At 49.7% G+C, this 19,281-nt stretch overlaps 1 protein-coding gene across 1 annotated transcript in view; it reads left to right on the top strand.

Annotated features, from left to right (window-relative positions):
• Positions 1-3,192: 3,192 nt before the first annotated feature.
• The window catches only part of SIM2 (SIM bHLH transcription factor 2), a 55,181-nt gene continuing 39,092 nt past the window's right edge, over positions 3,193-19,281 (top strand). Inside the window, exons 1-3 of the mRNA XM_062515235.1 lie at positions 3,193-3,367; positions 11,149-11,231; positions 14,108-14,197. Coding sequence (XP_062371219.1) covers positions 3,193-3,367; positions 11,149-11,231; positions 14,108-14,197 — 348 coding nt within the window. The remainder of the gene's footprint in view (positions 3,368-11,148; positions 11,232-14,107; positions 14,198-19,281) is intronic.

Here is a 19,281-nt window from a genome sequence, read left to right as displayed (position 1 = left end):
TTGTTTATGTTTGGTTGGGTTTTTTGTTTTTTTTTTTTTTTTCCTAAATTAATTTGCGTTTGTTTCCGTCGGCGAAAAGCCCCAGCTGGAACAAGCTTCAGTAAAAATAAAAATAAAAACACAGCGGCGGGTCAAATCTGGAGCCGCCAATGTGCCCAGGGGAGGTGCCCCCATAGAGAGGGGCAAAGAGCTGCTGTTTCACCCCGATTTTGGGGGGACAGAAAGGGCAGCGAGAGAGAGAGAGAAATGGGATACATCGCACATTTTGGCTTTCCTTGACCTGCCAGCCGGCTCCAGCTTAAATCCCACCCATTCCCTGTCTGCCTTCCCTGCGAAAACCGCTGTCCCCGGGCTCGTCAACCAAGGAGGGCATGAGCCAGGAGGGGATGGATTTGGGACCAGAGGCCGTGCGGGAAAATGTCCCGGAACCCTTCATGGCTCGCCCCACAAGTCAAGCCGGAGGTGCCGCAGTGTCCCCACTCGCCACCCCGCGGGCTGCGGTGGCCCGGGCAGGTCCCGGCCGCAGGGAGGTTAAAGAGCGTGGCCTCTCCCTGGCCGTGGCCGGACAGGGCTCTCGCTGCTCTAATGGGATAACTACAGAGGGCCGGGCGAGCTCGGGCAAACACACTGGCCCGCCAGGCCGGGCCTCTCGCGGGGATTATTAATATTAAGGACCGGTTCGTTGTGTCTCCCGTCCCCCTGGGCTCCCCGGGTGTGCAGCCGCGTCTCGCCGGGCTCTGCTGCTCGCTCCTTTCTCTCCTTTGCTCGCTGCTTTAATCCCCACGCGTGTCCGGGGCGGGTCGTGGCTCGGCGGGACCGGGGCTGTGTCCCCGTGTGAGTGGGACAGGGACACGCCTCGCTTTTGTGTCCCCAAAAGCATAGCGGGGCTGCTCAAGGGCTTCCGTCGAGTTAAACCTGGCTTAGCCGTGACCGGGCTGGGCTTAATTCCCGGAGTCGGGACAGGACGAGAGACCCAGGCATGGCTTTTGTGACAAGCTCTGCCGAGGTGGCCCCGAGCTCTGCGGTCACAGCCCCACGAGCTCTGCCGGGCAGGGGTCCCGGGGGTCCCGGCACAGCCTGGGCGCTCCGGGATTTGCTCCATCTTCCTCCGGCAGCTCCGGGGTTAAGCCCCGGCCAGCGTTAGCCCGGCGGGGTCTGATGAGCAGCGGCTGCCGGTGGAGCTCAACCGCCTCGTCCGCCTGTACCGGGGGCTGTGTGGGAATATATTTATATTTATATATTTATATATACACGTGTGATACGTAAAATGCCTGTTACATACGCGGTATAAATGTGTGCTGCTTCCACCTGTGTGCCTGTCCAGGTACTCTTCACCCAGCTCCAGAACAAAGGGGGAAAGTCTCGGGTGACTTCCCTGCTGGGCCGGGGCCCCACGCGTGTCACACTCCCCGTGGCCCCTCCCGAGGGGCAGCTGCGGCCCGGGTGGGGGGACAAGGGCCCCCTTTGGGGTCACCGAGAAGGGCAGAGAGGGGCAAGGGGCTCTGCCGGGAGCGGGTTGGGGTTGCCCCAAGCAGCGGCCCCCGCCCCCCCGGCTCCCCCCGGGCCGGCCTCCCGTCCCCCCGCAAGTGCTAATTGCGGCTCCTCGCTGGCTCCTCTGGATTTGGGTCCCTCGGAGGGCGCTGCTCTGTAGGACACGTCACGGATACATTATCCCCTCCCCTCTTGAGGCTCTCCTGGCTTTCTGCAGCCTCTGCTAAAGAATTAACCGAGGGGTCCACTTCAGAGCTCCTTCTGCCCCTGGGAAAAAAATAATAAAATAAAAAAGGCGAGGAAATAATAGGAAAGAAAAAAAAAAAAAGCGGAGATATCGGTGCTTTCAGACGAGCAGCGTAGCGGCTGTGATTTCCGAGAGGAGGGGAATTTTACCTTCGATCTTTGCCGAATTGCAGGAGGTGAATGTAGCAAACCCTCCCCTTGCCTTTGAAAGGCACGTCTTTGCCAAAGAGCTACCGCTTCGCTCTTGAAATACGTGACAAACAAAAAAGAAACAAAAAAAATTAAAAAGAGAGATAGAGAGAGAGACGATCCCTATCTTTCAAATTCTTCTTCTTTAAAAGGAGCGAAAAAACAAAACAAAAAAAAAAAGAAAAAAACCAAACCAAACCAAACCAATAAATAAAAGCAACAAAATCAATGCCGCGCCTTTGCCAGCTCTCGGACTTGTTTGGAAAGAGACAACAACGCTGAAGTGGCACTGGTCCCGAGGAAAACGGATCCTTTAATTTGACTCCGCATGAGAAGCACGCTTGGAGCCGGGCGCAGCGGCCGCAGCGGCAGGAGCAGCCCCGCAGCCCCCGCAGCCCCCGCAGCCCCCGCAGCCCCCGCGGGGCTCGGCGGCCCCCGCGCCCCGGAGCTGCCGGAGCCCCTCGGGCACGGGCGGAGCAGCGGCAGAGCCCTTCGGCCGCAGGAGCCCGCCCGGAGAGGAGAGGCGGAGGGGAAGGAGAGCTGCTGAATTCGGAGCGCCCCAGCCATCAGCCGCAGTCACCGGCTTTGACTTGGGTTCAGCGGGGAGGGAGCTCGTCGCGTCCTCGGAATCTCGGGCTCCGGGACCAGCTCATTTTGCACTTCGTTCAACGCGAACGTCGTTCGGTTTCCCTTTTTTTTTTTTTTTTCCTTGAGAGACAAAATGTCCAAAAACGGTTCAGCCTGCTTAGCCAAATAATTTCTTGCATGGACGATCTATTTCCTTTTAAATATTTTAAATAATTATTTTTGGGAAGTGGAAGAAATCGTTCAGTGAAGGGAACCCAGCGGTTTGCTCCCGGTTGAAGAGATCAAGATCCGATTCCCAGCTGCACGCAGAGGACGAAGGTCTCCGTGGGTCTTTCAGTCTGGATTTCGAAGCCCTCGCTACTGCAGGGTCAGAGCAGAACTGCCTTCTCCGAGCGGCTTTCCTGTCCTGGTTGTAGCTCAGAGATCGCCTCCACCCTCCTCGCACCATTTCTGCTGGTGTTGTTTTTGTTTGGTTGGTTTAGCTTTATTTTTCCCTCCCCTTTTTGTCTTTTTTCCCCCTCCCTTCGTTTATTATTATTATTAATTATTTGATTTGATTTGGGTAAATTCCCTTCCTTAAACGAAAATACTAACTCTGCGGTCGAAATCCATGCCCCCTGCCATTCGGAAGAATCGGGTCTAATATGCCAGTGACATCCCCGCCTTGCAGCAGTCGCGATGAAGGAAAAATCCAAGAACGCGGCAAAGACTAGACGGGAAAAAGAAAATGGAGAATTCTACGAACTGGCCAAACTCCTACCCCTGCCCTCGGCCATCACCTCGCAGCTGGACAAGGCGTCCATCATCCGCCTCACCACCAGCTACCTGAAAATGCGAGCAGTCTTCCCCGAAGGTAAAAACGAGCGCCGGGGCTCCGGGAGCCTGCACGGGAGGGACGGGGGAGAGCGGGGACGGGGTGCTGGGCTGGCCACGACCCCATCGGGGCCCCGGCAGGAGGGAGGGGATGCCTGCAGGGGTCTCAGAACGGGCTGGTGAGCGTGGGGGGATTGAGGAAAAAGAGGGCTGGAAACGAAGCCGCCTGCCCTGGAAGAGGAGGCAGCGCTGCGCTGCCCCAAGCCCGGCGGCGGTGGGAGGCAGAGCCGGCCGGTTCGTGTCCCCCCTCCTCCTCCTCTTCCTCCCCCTCCTCCTCCTCGGCTGCTGCTTCAGCTCCCTTGGCTGGGTTGGACCGTCCCGGTGGGAGCGGGCTCGGTTCGTGCCTGCAGCCCCGGAGATCCCGCCCGGCTCCCGGGAATGACCCCTCAGCACGGCGCTTCCCGTCCGGGCGCGGCCTCGGGGATAGGGGGGGGAAACTGTGTGGTTGTTATTGTTATTTTGTTTGGGTTGGAGTTTTCTGGAGCTAGGGAAGCAGGCTGGGAATGAAGGCTCGGCTGCTCCGTAGCGAGGCCCTGCGGCTTCTCCTGGAGCCGGGGAGAGAAGGGAAGGAAAGGTCCGAGCGCAGCCTGGCCGTGACCCCGCTGTGGCTCTCTCTGCTGCTCTCCTCGGGGACACCCAGCAGCGAGGCCCGGCACCAGCATCTCCTTCCCGCAGAGTTTGGGGGAAATCAGCCCCCTGGGAGCCTCACAATTCCCCCCGAGCGCCCTTGGGGAGGCGAGGGGGCCGCCCGTATTGTCCGTGCTGAGCTGCGGGATGAACCGCGGGGCAGTGCCTGCGGGTGGCTAAATAAAGCCCAGCTGCCCCGTTTTGTCGTTTGTTTGTGCCTCTCCGGACTAGGAGCAGGGTGAACGAATTAGCAAATTCCGCAGGGGAAGGTCTGCTCTCCGGCGCGGTTTCTAAGGAGCTTTATTAAAAGGCTAAAAATAAAAACACAACCAAAAATAAAATAGGGGGAGGGAGAGAAGAAACACCCCCCCCCCTCCCCGACCCGACCCGAGCCAAGCTTACCGTCGTGGCCATTTAATTCAGAAATTTCGGGAGCACGGAGCAGCCGTGCTATGGGAAGCCAGGGGCTCCTTTAGTGTGCGCTCCCGAGCCGGCGGAGCGAGGGGAGCGAGGCGCTGCTCCGCCGCATTTTCCAGCCATTATTCCCCACCGGGAAATTTCCCGATGAGAAATAGAGCGTCGTAATTTCGAGGGTGGTGATGTGGGGGGGGGGGGAGGGAATCACTCGCCGGCCGTGCCTGGCGAACATGTCCCCCAGCGCCTTTGATTTAAGAGGGAGGAAAAGCGACACGTTTCGAGATGCTGCTGGATGCGTCCCGGCTTTTCCAGCCCTGCTGATCCTCAAGAGCAGCAAGACGACCCCGAGAGCAGGTTTATACCCACAGCTCGGGTGTGTTTTATGTGTCTGTCTTCCCTAAACAGGCCGGGCGTGCGCTTCCGCACACTCTGCTTATTAAGGGCAACGTTTAAATGCATACAGCGAATTCCTGATCTTTCATCGTCTTAAGTACGGCTGGAAATACATTTAAAACCAAAGCTTTGCATCCAGGAATGACAGGCTGGGGAAATTACCTCCTCCGGTCCCCGAGCCCTGCGTTTAGTGCTTAGGAGGGTGGAGAGGAAAGGGGGGAGCCGGACAGAGGAGGCTGCAGAAGGATTTTTTTTATGGGGGAGCTTCTTCCACACAGTCCCGCATCACCTAAACTTCCCTCTCCCTCGGGATTTGCCCGTGGAAGCAGAGGAGGACGGTCCCCATCCGTCTGTCCTTCTGTCCGTCCTCCCTCCCCCCTCCTCATACTCGGCTACTGGTTTCCAGTTAGCTTTACTGGGAGAGGAAACAGCCCGGAAAGGTTTCCCTGCTTAAATCCGATGCGTGCGGGGCACCCTCGTCCGAGATCCCGGGCCGTAAAATAAAGGTGGGCACGGACCAGACCCCCCCAGCGGGATCCAGCACCCAGGGCTGCCCCAGCCGTCACTCCTAAAGGGGTGGCAGGGTGGGGGGGACAGGTCTGGGATGCCACCAGACGCGTGCTAGGCCCGGACTAGCTGCGGCCAGGAACGCTGTTCAGCTGCAGACCTGGCTTCCAGCTCTGTCTAGACTGGAGGGAAAGAGAGGCAGAGAGAGAGAGAGGGACAGAGACAGAGAGCTGTGTTTTTAAAACCCTCGGTGGATGGCTGAGCTCCTGACTCCCACAGCGAGCTGACACGTAGGTTAGGAAAAGTTTGAGACTCTCAGCGAGGTGACTGATCCCGACAGGGTTTGGGACAGATCTCCGTCTCAGCCGGGCCAGGCTTTTCCCGAGGATGGACCGAACCCGCGGAAGCTCCCGCTCAGACTCCAAGAAGCGAGAGTGAAAGGGAATTTCTACCCCAGCTCCTTTCGCCCTGCAAGGGACAATTCGTGCTCCGATATCCCAGACTGTGCCCTGCGGTATCGCTGCGACCTTGAGATTCAGGAGTTAAAGTCAGGACACAGCAGCCTCCAGCCTCCCCCGCAGCCCCGCTCTCTAATGTCGTCTTCTCTCGTGTTTTCGGGTATTTTTTGTTCTTGTTGTTGCCACGGTTTTGTTACTGTACAACAAAAATATACCACGAGTCGTCTTCTGTCTCCGCTGTCAGTATCTATTTTTTTTTAAAAAAATTTTATTTTGGAAAGGAGCTGATGAAATAAAGAGAGGCGAGAATGAATCGCATTGAAAAACCGCGATTCTCTGCCCCCCGGTTATGGCAGACTGGTGAAATCGTTGCCCTCTCCCTCCCCTATCCCCGACCCGGTGCCCAAAACCGATTATAAAATACGGTTGTTTAAACCGGATGGAAGCGAGCTAATTAATATGTGACCCAAAATATAATGTACGCAATACAAAATAATCCGAATAAAGAGACGGAGCGGTAGATCTCTTCCTTATTCCGAGAGGCGGACAATAGAAATTGCTAGGAATATTCATAGTCTTCGGTCCCCATTTAAACCTGGCCACGAATGTATATTTTAAGAAAATCAAGGCGAATCGCAGCTATTTCATCTGATTGTCACACGCTCTCGGAAAAGCTTCATTAATGAATTAAACAAATAAATAAAGCGCGAGGCGTGGGTAATCCCTTTTGGAAAGCCAGCCGCTGTTGTACTAACCACTAATAGTGACATTAAAGTTCTTACTAAAAACAAAAGTGTTTTTTTTTTTTTTTAGGGTTTTCCTGGGGCCGTTCCCAGGGCCCCCGCGGTGCGGGGTCGGGGCGGGGATGAGCGGCGGGGTCGCTCGCTCCGGTCTCTCCCGGCCGGAGGGGAGGGAGGGAGGCAGAGAGGAAGGGCGGGGGTCACAGCCGTGGGTCTGCCCGTGGCCTCCCTGGCTGTAGGACGCCCGCTTTGGGGCCCCTTAACACGATCTGGTGGGTTGGGCTCGGCGGGGAGAGCCGGGTTTGTGCGGGTGTCCTGGGGAGCATATTTGTCAGAGTATTTCTCCTCAGGTTTTAAAAATTTTGTTTTGTTTTGGAAGTTCTCCCTTAAAAATATATATATATATATTTATAAAATAAAATTCTCGATCTTTACGCCCGTCCTTCCCACCTCCCAGCCTTCGGCCGCGTTCCCGACGCTGAGCCCGCAGAGAGGAGCCCCGCACATCCCTGCCCAGCCCTGCTCCTTCCCAAAGCTCTCCTGGTCTGGGGGCTTTTCCCCCGCTCTCAGAGGTTCCCCTGGCCGGGCCCGGGTGTTCCCCGCTGGCTCCGGACCCATCGCGGCCCCCGGCATCCAGCGGTGCCGTCGGGGCTGGGGTCCCTCTCCCCCCGCTTCAGATGGGGCTCGGAGCTCGGTGCCAGGGCTGCCCTCTCCCCGCTGCCTCCTCCTCCTCCTCACGGGGTGACAGCAGAGCCTCGGACCTCGCCTCAACGAGGGGCACAAAACTCGATGGAACCCCAGGGCCACCCCCCGGGGCTCTCCCGACAGAGGGAGGCACAACCGCACTGGGAAAACCACCCCCCCCCAAAAAAAAAAAAAAAACAAAAACAAAAACCAAACAGGATTGGCGGCGAGCCCCTGGGTTTGTCCTTGTCCCCGTGTTCCTCGTGAAGGGTGGGGGACCTTGCCCTCCGGGGAACAGCCCAGCAGACACAAAGGAAACACTCCCAAGTTACAGGGCAACCCGATACTGAACGTAATACATCGCTAAGTAATTCTTTTAGCAGAATCCCAAGCTGAAAAGCTACCGGGCTTTCGAATGAATGTGCGGACGAACTTCTGTATGCCGAGAGCAAAGGTGGGAGTTGTTCCCAAATATTTCTAGATCTCATTACAGTTTCACTCACCCCTCTGCCCCCCTGGAAATTGGTAAATGTACAAATGGTACAAAGTCAGTGCTGAGGTTATTTCGGAAAACAGACAGAGGTGTCAAAAGACGGATGGAATTTTGTCCGTGTTTGCCGCAGGGAGCGGGAGACGCGTTTGTACGAAAACCCCCAAGTTTTTCACCAGCAAAAGCAGCGCGAATTTTGGGGTGTTTGTAATAAAAAAAAAAAAAAAACCCCTCTGACTCCGGGCCGGAGCTGTCGGAGCCGGAGGTGCCTCCCGGTGCCCGGACGGATCCGGCGGGCACAGGGGCCGCTGGTTTGCCGTGCCAGGCATCCCGGTCCTGCCCTGCCCCGGCTCCGGGGGGGACGGACACCGGTCCAAAAAGCAGGAGAAAGCAGGAGAAAGGCTCGTCTCGCCCTTTTTGCCTGCGGTGGAGTGCCAGGAAAGCAAAGGTTGAGCCTGGGACTGGCGAGTCACCGTCCCGCAGGCGGCCCTGGGCCGTGCCCGAGCCCAGCCCGGCTCCCCGGGCTTTCCGCTGCCGAAATCCCCCCAAGGTCCCTGGATCTGGATGATCCCTGACCCTGCAGCATGGAAAAGGAGCCTCGCTCCGGGCCAGGTGTTCCCAGCATCTGCGGGGAGGATGCTCCAGCTCCCCGCTAGCAGTGAATTCGCTCTCGGGACCAGGTAATTCCTGCTGCGAGGGGACATCTCCAAATGTCCCCTTCCGAACCACCCGTCCGGGTGGGACGTCCCCAGGCAGGGATCGCTTCCCATCCCAGCGAGCTCCGGTCCCGAAGGAGCTGTGCGGGAAAGGCTCGCTGTGTAATCGGCAGCGATTTTGGCCTCGCTCCAGGCCACTGGGAGAATTTGTGCCTTATTTACTGACCGGGCAGGAGCAGCCCGGCCCAGCCTATGGCATCCATACGTTTACAGATTCGCGCGTTTGCAAATCTCTCGGAGGAGAAGTTAATGGGCGTTAGTCGTTTACTCGAAGCAAGGTTTTATTTGTTTCGTTTTCACCTTTAAAGCGATCTGCTGGCGGATTAAACGATAAAATCACCGGCTTTAAAATAAGCTCAGACGAATGCCAGGCTGATCCACCGAACGTGTTCGATGCGCGCCCGCGATTGCGAGTCCAATTTAAAATTCTGAAAGAGGCAAATCTGAGCAAGCGACATATTATTCTTATTCTTATTCTTATTCTTATTCTTATTCTTATTCTTATTCTTATTCTTATTCTTATTCTTATTCTTATTCTTATTCTTACTATTATTCCGGGCTAGGAAAGAACCTCAAAACTCTTCCAGATTTTGGGATGCTGTGAAAGGACAGGACGGAGCGAATTGTCTCGCAGGGGTGGGGCAGAGACGTGGTTTGTTCTTCAAGAGTTTCGTGAGAGCTCAAGGAATAAATCTGTCTCGTCTTTCGGAATGGAAGATCTCAGGGCAGCTTTTACACCGCTGTATGTGACTCTCTGTAGGTTTGCAGACTCGTATTTCGAAATTTGTAATTAGAATCGAAATAAGGGCAAGCCCCGCGGCACAGGGACAGACTCTGGAGTTCGCATTTGTTGCCGTTTCGGGAAAGAAACTGCAGGATGACTCCGCGGTTCCCAAACTTTTTTCCTCCCAAGAAACGGAAAGGCATTTCAGCAGAAAGGACATTTTTCGCCGTGTCTCTGGAAGTTTAGGAGCCTTTTCCAAGCGGAGAATTAGGAAACGGCGTAGAAAAAAAGCGAATTTTCGTTTGGCTCTTCCGAGCAAATTTTCTAGCGCGTCTTTCAGGGCAGGGAAGGTGTCCTTCCCTTTCCCGCTGTGAATTCCCGGGATTTGGAGGGACCCGGAGAGACGGACACGGGCTGGGGATGCAGACACCCCCCCCCCCTCCCTTTATGGGTGCTGCTATTTCCTTGGGAGGGCGAAAAAGGAGGGGTCAGGGCGGGTCGAGGTCCCTGGTGTCCCCGGCCTGGCATGGGAAGCTCCTTAGCGCTTCCTCGGAGGGAGCGGGACATGGAGCCAAGCACCGGGAAGGGAATCAAAACCCGGGGGGAAAGCCCCGCGTCCTCCCCGCCGCCTCCCGTCCCTCCAGTGGGAGACCCTGCCCATCCCAAGAGATGCCCCAAGAGGGGAGAGAAATCCCCCCCATCATTCCCAGACCGGGTTTAAGTGGCCAAAGCACAAATGGATCCGTGAGGGCGTCAGGAGGGACGCTGGGAATCACGGAGCTGGAGCTCAGGGCAGGAATTTCTGCCAGTTTTCCCTCCCGTTCCGGAGCCGAGCGGGGCGCCCGCCGCAGCCGGGAAAAAAAAAAAAAGAAAGAAAAAAAAAAAGAAAGAAAAAAAATTATTTGGAAGCACCTGGGCGGAGAGAGGGGAAAAACGCGGGGCTCGGTAGTGGAATTGCAGGCTGGCATCCAGAGCCTGCTCCGGGCTCTAAGGCCTCCCCGAAGCCCAGGGTTGTCTTTTCTCTCCAAAAATGAGGCACCAGACGGATGCGGTCCCGTCTTTCCCTTGCCCTCCATCCCCTGCGGGCACTCCAGGTGCCCGGAGCGGTGCCCAGCTCTTGGCCTGGCATGGGGGCGGTCTCGGCTCCGCCGGGGAGCTGCTGAAAGGCTCCTTTTCACCGAGGAGGAGAAAAACAAACTAAGGAACAAACAAAAAACCAAACAAACCAAAGAGCGCGCAAACCCCAGCCCAGCCGCCCCTCCTCGCCCCAAACCAGCTCCATCAGAAACTTTCCACTGTCCCCGAGGCGGGGTCTGGCTGTGGGGCGAGGCTATAGGGTCGGGCTATAGGGTCGGGTTATAGGGTCGGGCTATAGGGTCGGGAGGGTGAAGCTGTGTCGGTCCGGTCCGTGAGCAGGTGAAATCGGGGCAGTTTATCTCCAGTCGAGCACCGGCCTTCTTTAACGTCCTCATCCTCCTCCTTGGTCACCTCGGGGGGACAGGGACAGGGACAGGGACAGGGACAGGGACAGGGACAGGGACAAGGACAGGACAGGGACCGGGACGGGGACAGGGATAGGGACAGGGATGGGGACAGGGACAGGGACAGGGACAGGGACGGGGACAGGGATGGGGACAGGGACAGGGATGGGGACGGGGATAGGGACAGGGATGGGGACAGGGACAGGGACAGGGACGGGGACAGGGACAGGGACAGGGATGGGGACAGGAACAGGGACAGGGACGGGGACAGGGGTTCAGTGCAAGGACGGGACCGACCCGGCGGGCGATGGGAGCGGCTGCGGCCGCGTTCCTGGGGGATCTGCGGGCAGGGGGAAAGAGCATCCGCGAGGATGCTGTGCTCCAGAAAAAGAACAATTCCGTCCCAAAGCTTGTGTGGAGAAGGGACTCGACCTTTCCCACCTCCAGGAGGAGGGGGAGCACGGGCAGCGCAGGGGGCACAGCAAGGGGCTCCTGCTCTAACCAAATCCTTGTTTCTACTGCAGGTCTGGGCGACGCCTGGGGACAGCCGAGCAGGGTCGGGCCCTTGGATAACGTGGCCATGGAGCTCGGATCCCACTTGCTCCAGGTAGCGCACGCCTTCCTCCTCCCGTGCGCGCTGAGCATGGAAAACCCGGGGTTAACTCTCCCCCTCCTCCTCCTCCTCCTCTTCCTCCTCCTCCTCCTCCTCCTCCTCCTCCTCCTCCTCTTCCTCCTCCTCCTCCTCCCCCCCACACCACGACAGGAGGCTGGCTGAAGCCTTTGTCCTTCATCATCCTTCATCATCCTCCATTCTTCATCCTCCATCCTCCATCCTCCATCCTTCATCCTCCATCCTCCATCCTCCATCCTCCATCCTCCATCCTCCATCCTCCATCCTCCATCCTCCATCCTTCATCCTCCATCCTCCATCCTTCATCCTTCATCCTTCATCCTTCATCCTTCATCTCCTTCCCTCGCCGGGCTGCGAGAGCAGAAAACTAGAGACATCAACCTCTTATATTCCAATTATTTCTCTCTTTTTTTTTTTTTCCGCCTTTGCTAATGGCAGAAGAGGGAGGCGCTCATCCCCTCTGTGCACCCCTTCCAGCCCTAAAAACTTTTATCAAAAATGTCAGGGATGTCCCCAGGAAGCTGTCGGGAACACCTGGGAGGGAGCGCAGGCTTCCCGAGAGGGGAGAACGCTTGGATTGGATCTCCCGGGGACTTCAGCACATGGAAATTCCGCTGCTCCCAATCCCGGAGATCTGCTCTGGAATTCCTCTGAATTCTGAGTTTAGAAAGTCGTAGTCGAAGCAAGCGCCCCAGCAGGAAAAGGGAAAAAAAATTGCGTTTAACTATTTTTTTTTGTTTATTTTTTTTTTTTTTTTTTTTTTTTTTAGTACGTGATCTTCACGATTACTCCCCTGATTTTAAAGAACCATTAAACCGAAATCATTTAGCGGGCGGGTTTATTGTGAGAGGTGAATTCCTGGTCACAGAGCTGGGGCTGTTTTTCGCTGCTTCGCTCGGCTGGGGATAAAAACCTCATTAAAAAAAAAAAAAATCATTATTTTCATCAGAAAATCTCTGCCCGAGCCGCCGGCTCCGACCTTTGCAGTGACTAGCACAATTATTTATTTGCTACCAAAAAGCAGCAGCCGCTCTCCTGCGGGGAAAAATGAGATTTTTGGGAAGCACTGACAAAATCCAGGCAATGACAGAGCTCAAAATTATCTCTTGGGGAGGCATTTGCAGTCTTGGAAATTTTATTTCAAGTAGCTGCTGTCCTCTCAGCTGTTTCAGAGTCGACCTGGACATGCTGGTCTAGTTCTGTATGATAATTTAATGTAAATATTAAAATACAGTCCCAATTGTATAAATCACTGTTGTTAGTCCTCCTCCTGGCTGTTTCCTGTTTTGTCTGGCATTAATTGAATGCCAGGCAAATAAATGAATTGAATTTACACCAAATTAATTGAATTTACACCAAATTAAATGCCGATCACCTGTCACTCTCATTTTACAGCTCATTATTTCTGAATGATGAATGCTGAAGGTTTTAATAAACCCACATTTACTGCAAGCCTTTTTCTTTGTTTTTTTTCTTTTTTTTTTTTGTTGTTTTTTTTTTTAGGGGTTTTTACACTGAAATTTTCCATGTGAATTTTCAGTTTCAGTGTGCATTCCTGTACATGAAATTTTGGGATGTGTTGCAGTAACAGCAGCATTGACCCAAGTTTATTAATGATATAGGGAAATGCAATTGCAAGACAACAGTGTTTAAAGCAAAATTGTGGCTAAAACTGCAATAAATTATTCCCTAATATTTCTACAATATTCAACTTATGCCTAAAAAAGGCAAAGAGTAATCCGATTTCAATTATATGCTGCAGAGTCATTAGTAGGCCAGAAAACAATTTGGAATATTTTCTTACTGGGGTGGCACTAGAGGTACATGAAGTAGACAGGATTATATTGCTTCTCTTCCAGTTCAGTGACTTGAAATGGATTAAAACAGGTGGTTGTTTTACCTATGTACTGTAAATAAGATTTTTCTCTTCCAAACACATTTTCCAGTGGTGTTAACATGTGTGAATATTCACTGATATTCACACGCCATGTGTTGATCAAAGCTTTCTGCACTGGGTGGAGATAATGCAGACTTTTTGCTACCAGCTACTTTTGAAAAAGTGCCTGAAACTGGGCACTGAAAAATCAAGGGCCCCCCAAAGGGAGAGGTTTTGTATCCAAATCATGGCCAGCTTTGGCTGAGCTTTACCAGGTCATTTATTTTTTTTTTTTTCTCATATAAATACAATCTGACTAAATCAAACTTTCAGTTTTTACTCACAGAAGCAATATTTACCTCCCAGCCAGTATCCTGTCAAGGAGAATTTGTAGGATCGGATCTCAACTTTGCCTTGGTTGAGGTTTACACACTGCAAGGACAAAACTTTATCACCCTCAAAGAGAGATATTTGTTCTTGTTAAGTTTTGGATGCTGACTTCTGCTTTCATTTTGGAAGTTCACATTGCTCCAGAGCAGAGAGCTCTCTATTCAGAAATATATTATTGAAAACGCAGCCGAATTTAAACGTTGCTGGTGGTGCCATTAAATCAATTGCAAATAGCAGTGAGCTGGGTCTGCCAATTATGCCATAAAAAATGGCTCACGGAGGGCCTGACTTCCCCCTGAAGCTCAGGATTTGGGCTAGGCACTAAAAAAGAAGCCTGAATCAACAGCAGAATATTCCCTGAAAGTGCAGCAGCAAAGCTGCATCTGCAGGGGAACGAGGTGGATTTCACAACACCCCTGAGTTTAAAGGAACAAAATCAGATCAAAGTTTCTATTCCTTAAATTTTGCTCTTTGCTGCTGCTCAAGTCAGAAATCATCCCCCAAATATATATATAATTTTTTCCCCACTGTAAATGCTTTTAACAGATTTCTTTCTTCTTAACCTGTTCATTTCTCTTTATTTCAGACTTTGGATGGCTTTGTTTTCGTCGTGGCATCTGATGGCAAAATAATGTACATTTCTGAGACAGCATCTGTGCACCTTGGCCTGTCCCAGGTATGGGGGTGTGCTCTGATATCTAAAGCATAAATAAAATAAAATAAAACTGCTAAATACAAATTTGGACCCTTGCACTGATGCCTTGCCTTTATATGAAGTTGGTTTTTGTTTGTTTGTTTTGTTTGTTTTTTTTTTTTTGTTGTTGTTGTTGTTTTTTGGTTTTTTTTTCAGTGCTGTTTGAAGCTTTTTTTTTTTTTCTCCCTTAAAATAGCTTTGGTAAAATACTCAAATTTCCTTTCCTTGCCACCACATCACCCAGTCTTTATATCTGTTCTTGTTCATTGTATTTTACTCCTCATTACCTTTCAGAAGGGCCATAAATAATATGATATTGCAAATTGCAGATGGAGGCAGGGCCTGAAACCCAAGCATGGTAACGCAATAGGGCTGAAATAAAGCTCAGAATTCAAGTCTGGGAGTCTTAGATTGTGTCAGATACTGAGGCTGCCTATGAAAGGGAGAGGAAATCTGATGTGGAACAGGAGTTTTATGGAAAATGTGCTGGAGGAGGAGAAAAAAAAATTAAGAAAAATAAAAAATAATAAAAAATAAAAAAAGGGGAAAGGGGGGCAGATTTATGAGTGTTCACATGGAATTCAGGGTAGTTTTTCCTGAGTTTTTCCAGCTCAGTGGTCTTTTCAGTAAAGCGTTTTATATGGTTGTGATAGAACTCATAAAACTCAGTTTACTACTGTTCTGCACCAGAAATATGAGGGGGTTTTATGTTTTGCTGTTCTTTTTTTTTTCTCTCTCTTAGGTGGACATTTCTAATTTTTTTTCTGCCTTCTTGGGATAAGCACGAAGGCAAAGAGCCTGAATTTATTGTAGAAGGCAACTTTGCATAACTTTGTCTGTAACTGAAATTCACTTGTAGCACCTGACCTAAAGTTTGCCAAAGTCCCATTAAAAAAATTCCTCATTAATTTCAGCAGGCCCTGGATGAGACCTGCAGGAAACTGAGGTGTTCAGTTGTGTGTCAAACCTTTATAAATAAATAAACGAATTGAAATAGAGACTAAACAGCAGAGGGGAGAAGAATGAGGAGATGAAGGTGAGAGAGAGGAGAATATTCTGAAAGTATCTGATTGATTTACCCTGTGGCTGTTTCAATAAACAGAGAGGGGGGCTTTAATGGTGGGGATTATTTGTGTACATTAATTTTTGTAGTAATTAATATTTTTAATTGAAAAAAATGGTGGAGTTCTTTGGACGTGTGTTTACAACAGTGGTATTAGAATTAGTGGCTATGAGAGAAAATAGAACTCAAGTGGTAGAGACAACAAGATAATAAACCCATAAAAACCATTTCTAACCCCCTGTTCCTCTAATATCTTTAGAAAAAAAATCATTTTGGGAATAAATAGCCACCATAAATTCTATTTTTTAACCTGCTGATTTAAAAAATCTGGGCAGGAAACATTCTTAGTTCAGTTTGTTCAGTTCACTCTTTTATGGTACAGTTTTAGTTGTTTCATACCATTTAATTCAGGTTCAAATTCCCTTAAATCTTGCTTTGCTTGAAAATAAGCTTCCCTACAGAAGGGCCCTATTTTTGACTCATTTTTCCACCTGGGTTTCTCTCACCCTGAATTTTTGCAAGGATCCAGGATGCTACCTGCTAAAATCCTTCCATTTAATCAATGCCATTATCCCAAAACACTGAGCATTCCCATTCACCTGTCCTGTGGTTTTTGCTCCCTGGTTTTCCAGGGTTTGCCCAGAAATTGTTCTTTTGGAGGAATATCAAGCCACCAGATCTTGCAGGTCTCAGTATTATCCAGTTGTTTGGAGAAATTAAAGAATTGTGGGACCAGTGGGACACTAAACAGACTTTGGCACAGGTAGGAAGAGGGGACTGGCAGTGTCACACAAATTTTAATCCTATTTTAATTTTAGTCCTCCTGCTCATCTGAATTCAGCACTGACTGAATTCCACGTGCGTGGAAATAGCTATAAATTCTTGGCGCAGGAGGTGCTGAGGACAAATCAGAAGGGTTGGTCAAGTTGCTTTTTGAAGGCAGCTTGATCAGCAAAATCCCAAACCTTTCACTCCAGCAGAGGTTTGCAATAACTGAGCTTGAGAGCTGTGGGATTTGAAACATGAGGGACTCCCAAAACACAGCAATCCACAGTGCACAGGGGTTTATTTATAAACAAGGCCCTCAGTTAACAACCCATCCTGGTTTATCCATCTGTTCTTGCTCTGCCCCAGTATCCTATTTTGGAAGGGATAATTTTGCTTTAAGCAGCACCAGCTCTAACACTGGGCTGCTCCCACTCCCCAGGACATGAATCCATTAACCCTGGGATATTCCTGGCAGCTCCCAGGGCCTCCTAAAGGATTTCTTGTTCCCACTCCTCTGAAAATCCCTGGGATTTCTGCCACTGGCATCAACAAGGATGGGATTGGGCAGGAGAAGGAAATCCACCCGGCCATAATTCCACATTTTATTTCCAACAAGTGCCCTCACAGAGCTGCAGCCAATACAAGCTGAGAGCAGAGTGGTGGTGATTGTAAAACATCCTTTAAAGTGCCACAGAAAGGCCTTTTTATGAAATAATTTGTCAATTAACTAGCCCACACATCAATTTCCAGTTCCAGAGCCATTTGTTTAAAGATATGTATTTAAACTAAATAAAAAAGGACATTTAAAAAACAATTTTTGCAGACTATATTTGGAGGCCAGCTACAGTTGCCTTTATCTTCTGGTTGCTGCTGAATTTAACTTCAGCAGGAAGAAATTGGAGCTTGAGAAAAAGCCAAACCAGTCACAAATTTAAAACCAGCATTAAGGATTGTTTTTAAGCACGACTTCGTCTCAGAAACAAAGGTTCTGAAAAATCCACATCTTCGTTTGTGGCCCTGCCACTTCATTTGTGGCTTTGGAGTTCGTTTTGCTCCCAGCTGGAGCAGGAAAAATTGTAAATTTTGTTGTGGGACCTCCTCCTCTTCCTCCTCCTCCTCTTCCTCTTCTTCTTCCTCCTCCTCCTCCTCTTCCTCTTCCTCCTCCTCCTCATCCCAGCTGGCCCCAGCCCAGGGATGAAATGAATTGAACAGCCAATTTCTTGCCTCTTTTTTTTAATTTTTTTTTTCCCCATGGATAACAAACAGCTTCAAATTCCCCAAATATTTTTTTTCCGCACAGAGTCTGAAGGCACAAAAAGGAGAGGAAAATCCTCTTGTGAAACAATGGGGAAAGACAAATTTTTATTAAATTTGAAAGTCTGGAGCTTATTCCAGCAGTTTTCTGGATCCATGAGGCTTATCTTTGACTTCTGATAAATCTTGAAATATTTAACCACAAATATCTGAACTTTTCCAGGAGTTTATTTTGCTTTCTTCCAATGAGTCTGAGAGAGGCAAAATATGTAATTATTTGCTCTGGAATCCATCTGCTTAGTCCTGTGTGTTTATTAAGAATCATTCCTTGGCTGGGGAAAAAAAAAAAAAATCTCAGAGTTCCTCATAAACCCCCCTGTTAGTAGGAAATGCTGATATTTGGTATTTACAGCTATTAAAAACTGCATTGAGGAAGCTGCTTTAATAACCTGAGGCATGGGGTTTTAGCCTTATGAATGGAACTGTATAGTTTAGATTTTTTTTTAAGTTTTCAGGGTTTCTTTGTAGACTTTAAAAGAGCCTGAATGTTGCCTGCCTAGTGAGGGGTGAGATCCCAAATTACAGATCCAGATTTTGGTTATTGACTCTGGCTTAGCCCCCATCTCCTTGCTGGTGGTTTTGCATTTTAAAGTCAATTTTTAAAGTCAGTTTTGGGGTCAGTGTTGTACCTCTACCTCCTGCTGGTTTTCCTGGGGTTGCAAATAAACCTATAGGAATAAAAATCTTTTCTGTGTTTATAACAAGGAAAACCAGCCATTATTTCAGAAAGAACTTTAGGTTTGAATTTTAGACATGAACCCTGAGATAAAAATGAAAAATTGGGATAAAACTGTGACCTTTGACACTTTGAATTCTGTTGAAAAATGTGCATTTGCATGAGGAATCAGTTTAAAACAGGTGATGAGTTTGGGAAAAACAAGAGACATCCATGAGTTACACTTTTTAAGAGAAAACATAAACTACAGTTGATGAGGTTGGTCAGAGTGAGTGGGGTTTTTTCTGTCAGAAAGTCTCTGAATTGAAGGGAGGGATTGTTCATACACAGCCACTCGTGAATTCTTGTAATTTTTTGGAAGGTAAATTCTCTGATAAAAATGTTTTCATTCCAAGGGAAAAGCATTCAGGGGAAAAAAAATAACTTTTAATCAAATATGATAAAATAATGAGAAAAGGATTGTGAGTGAGATTTTGTGTTTTTCTTCCTCTCTAACAAAAAAAATTAGGATGTGGGGTGTTCCTGCAGCAAGTCCCCACCTGTTTGTGGCCTGCAAAGGAGCAGGCAGAGCTTTTAAAGAGCAGCTCCTGGAGAAAATTCCATAAATGAAGCCATGTAAATAATCTTCTTCCTTCCTCATTCCATGTCTTTCTCTTTCTTTCTTTCTTTCTTTCTTTCTTTCTTTCTTTCTTTCTTTCTTTCTTTCTTTCTTTCTTTCTTTCTTTCTTTCTTTCTTTCTTTCTTTTTCTTTCTCTCTTTCTCTTTCTTTCTTTCTTCTTTTCTTCCTTCCTTCCTTCCTATTAATTCCTTTTCCTTTTCCTTTTCCTTTTCCTTTTCCTTTTCCTTTTCCTTTTCCTTTTCCTTTTCCTTTTCCTTTTCCTTTTCCTTTTCCTTTTCCTTTTCCTTTTCCTTTTCCTTTTCCTTTTCCTTTCCCTTTCCCTTTCTCTCTTCCTCCCTTTCTCTCCCCCCACTTTTATTCTCTCTCTTTCGTTCTTTCTTCTCCATCTCCCCTTTCCTTATTTTTTTTCATTTTTTTCCACTTGTTTTCCTAACTCGGCGAGTTTTGGGTCTGGTTAGAATATCAGATCACTGTTGATGTTTTTGTGTTTGCAGGGAGGGGCTGCTGGAAAGGAGCAGTGAGAGAATAGATGGTTAGGAGGGAGGAAAAAATAAAAAAAAAAAAAGAAAAGTGAGTTTGCACAACCCTGGGAAGGGGCATTCCATGAATAATGCAGAAAATGGAAG

The sequence above is a fragment of the Cinclus cinclus genome, chromosome 2, assembly GCF_963662255.1.
Source record: "Cinclus cinclus chromosome 2, bCinCin1.1, whole genome shotgun sequence".
NCBI classification, from domain to species: Eukaryota; Metazoa; Chordata; class Aves; order Passeriformes; family Cinclidae; genus Cinclus; species Cinclus cinclus.
The sequence above is the reverse complement of the archived record's forward strand: the minus strand, read 5'-3'. Positions and strand labels throughout refer to the sequence as shown.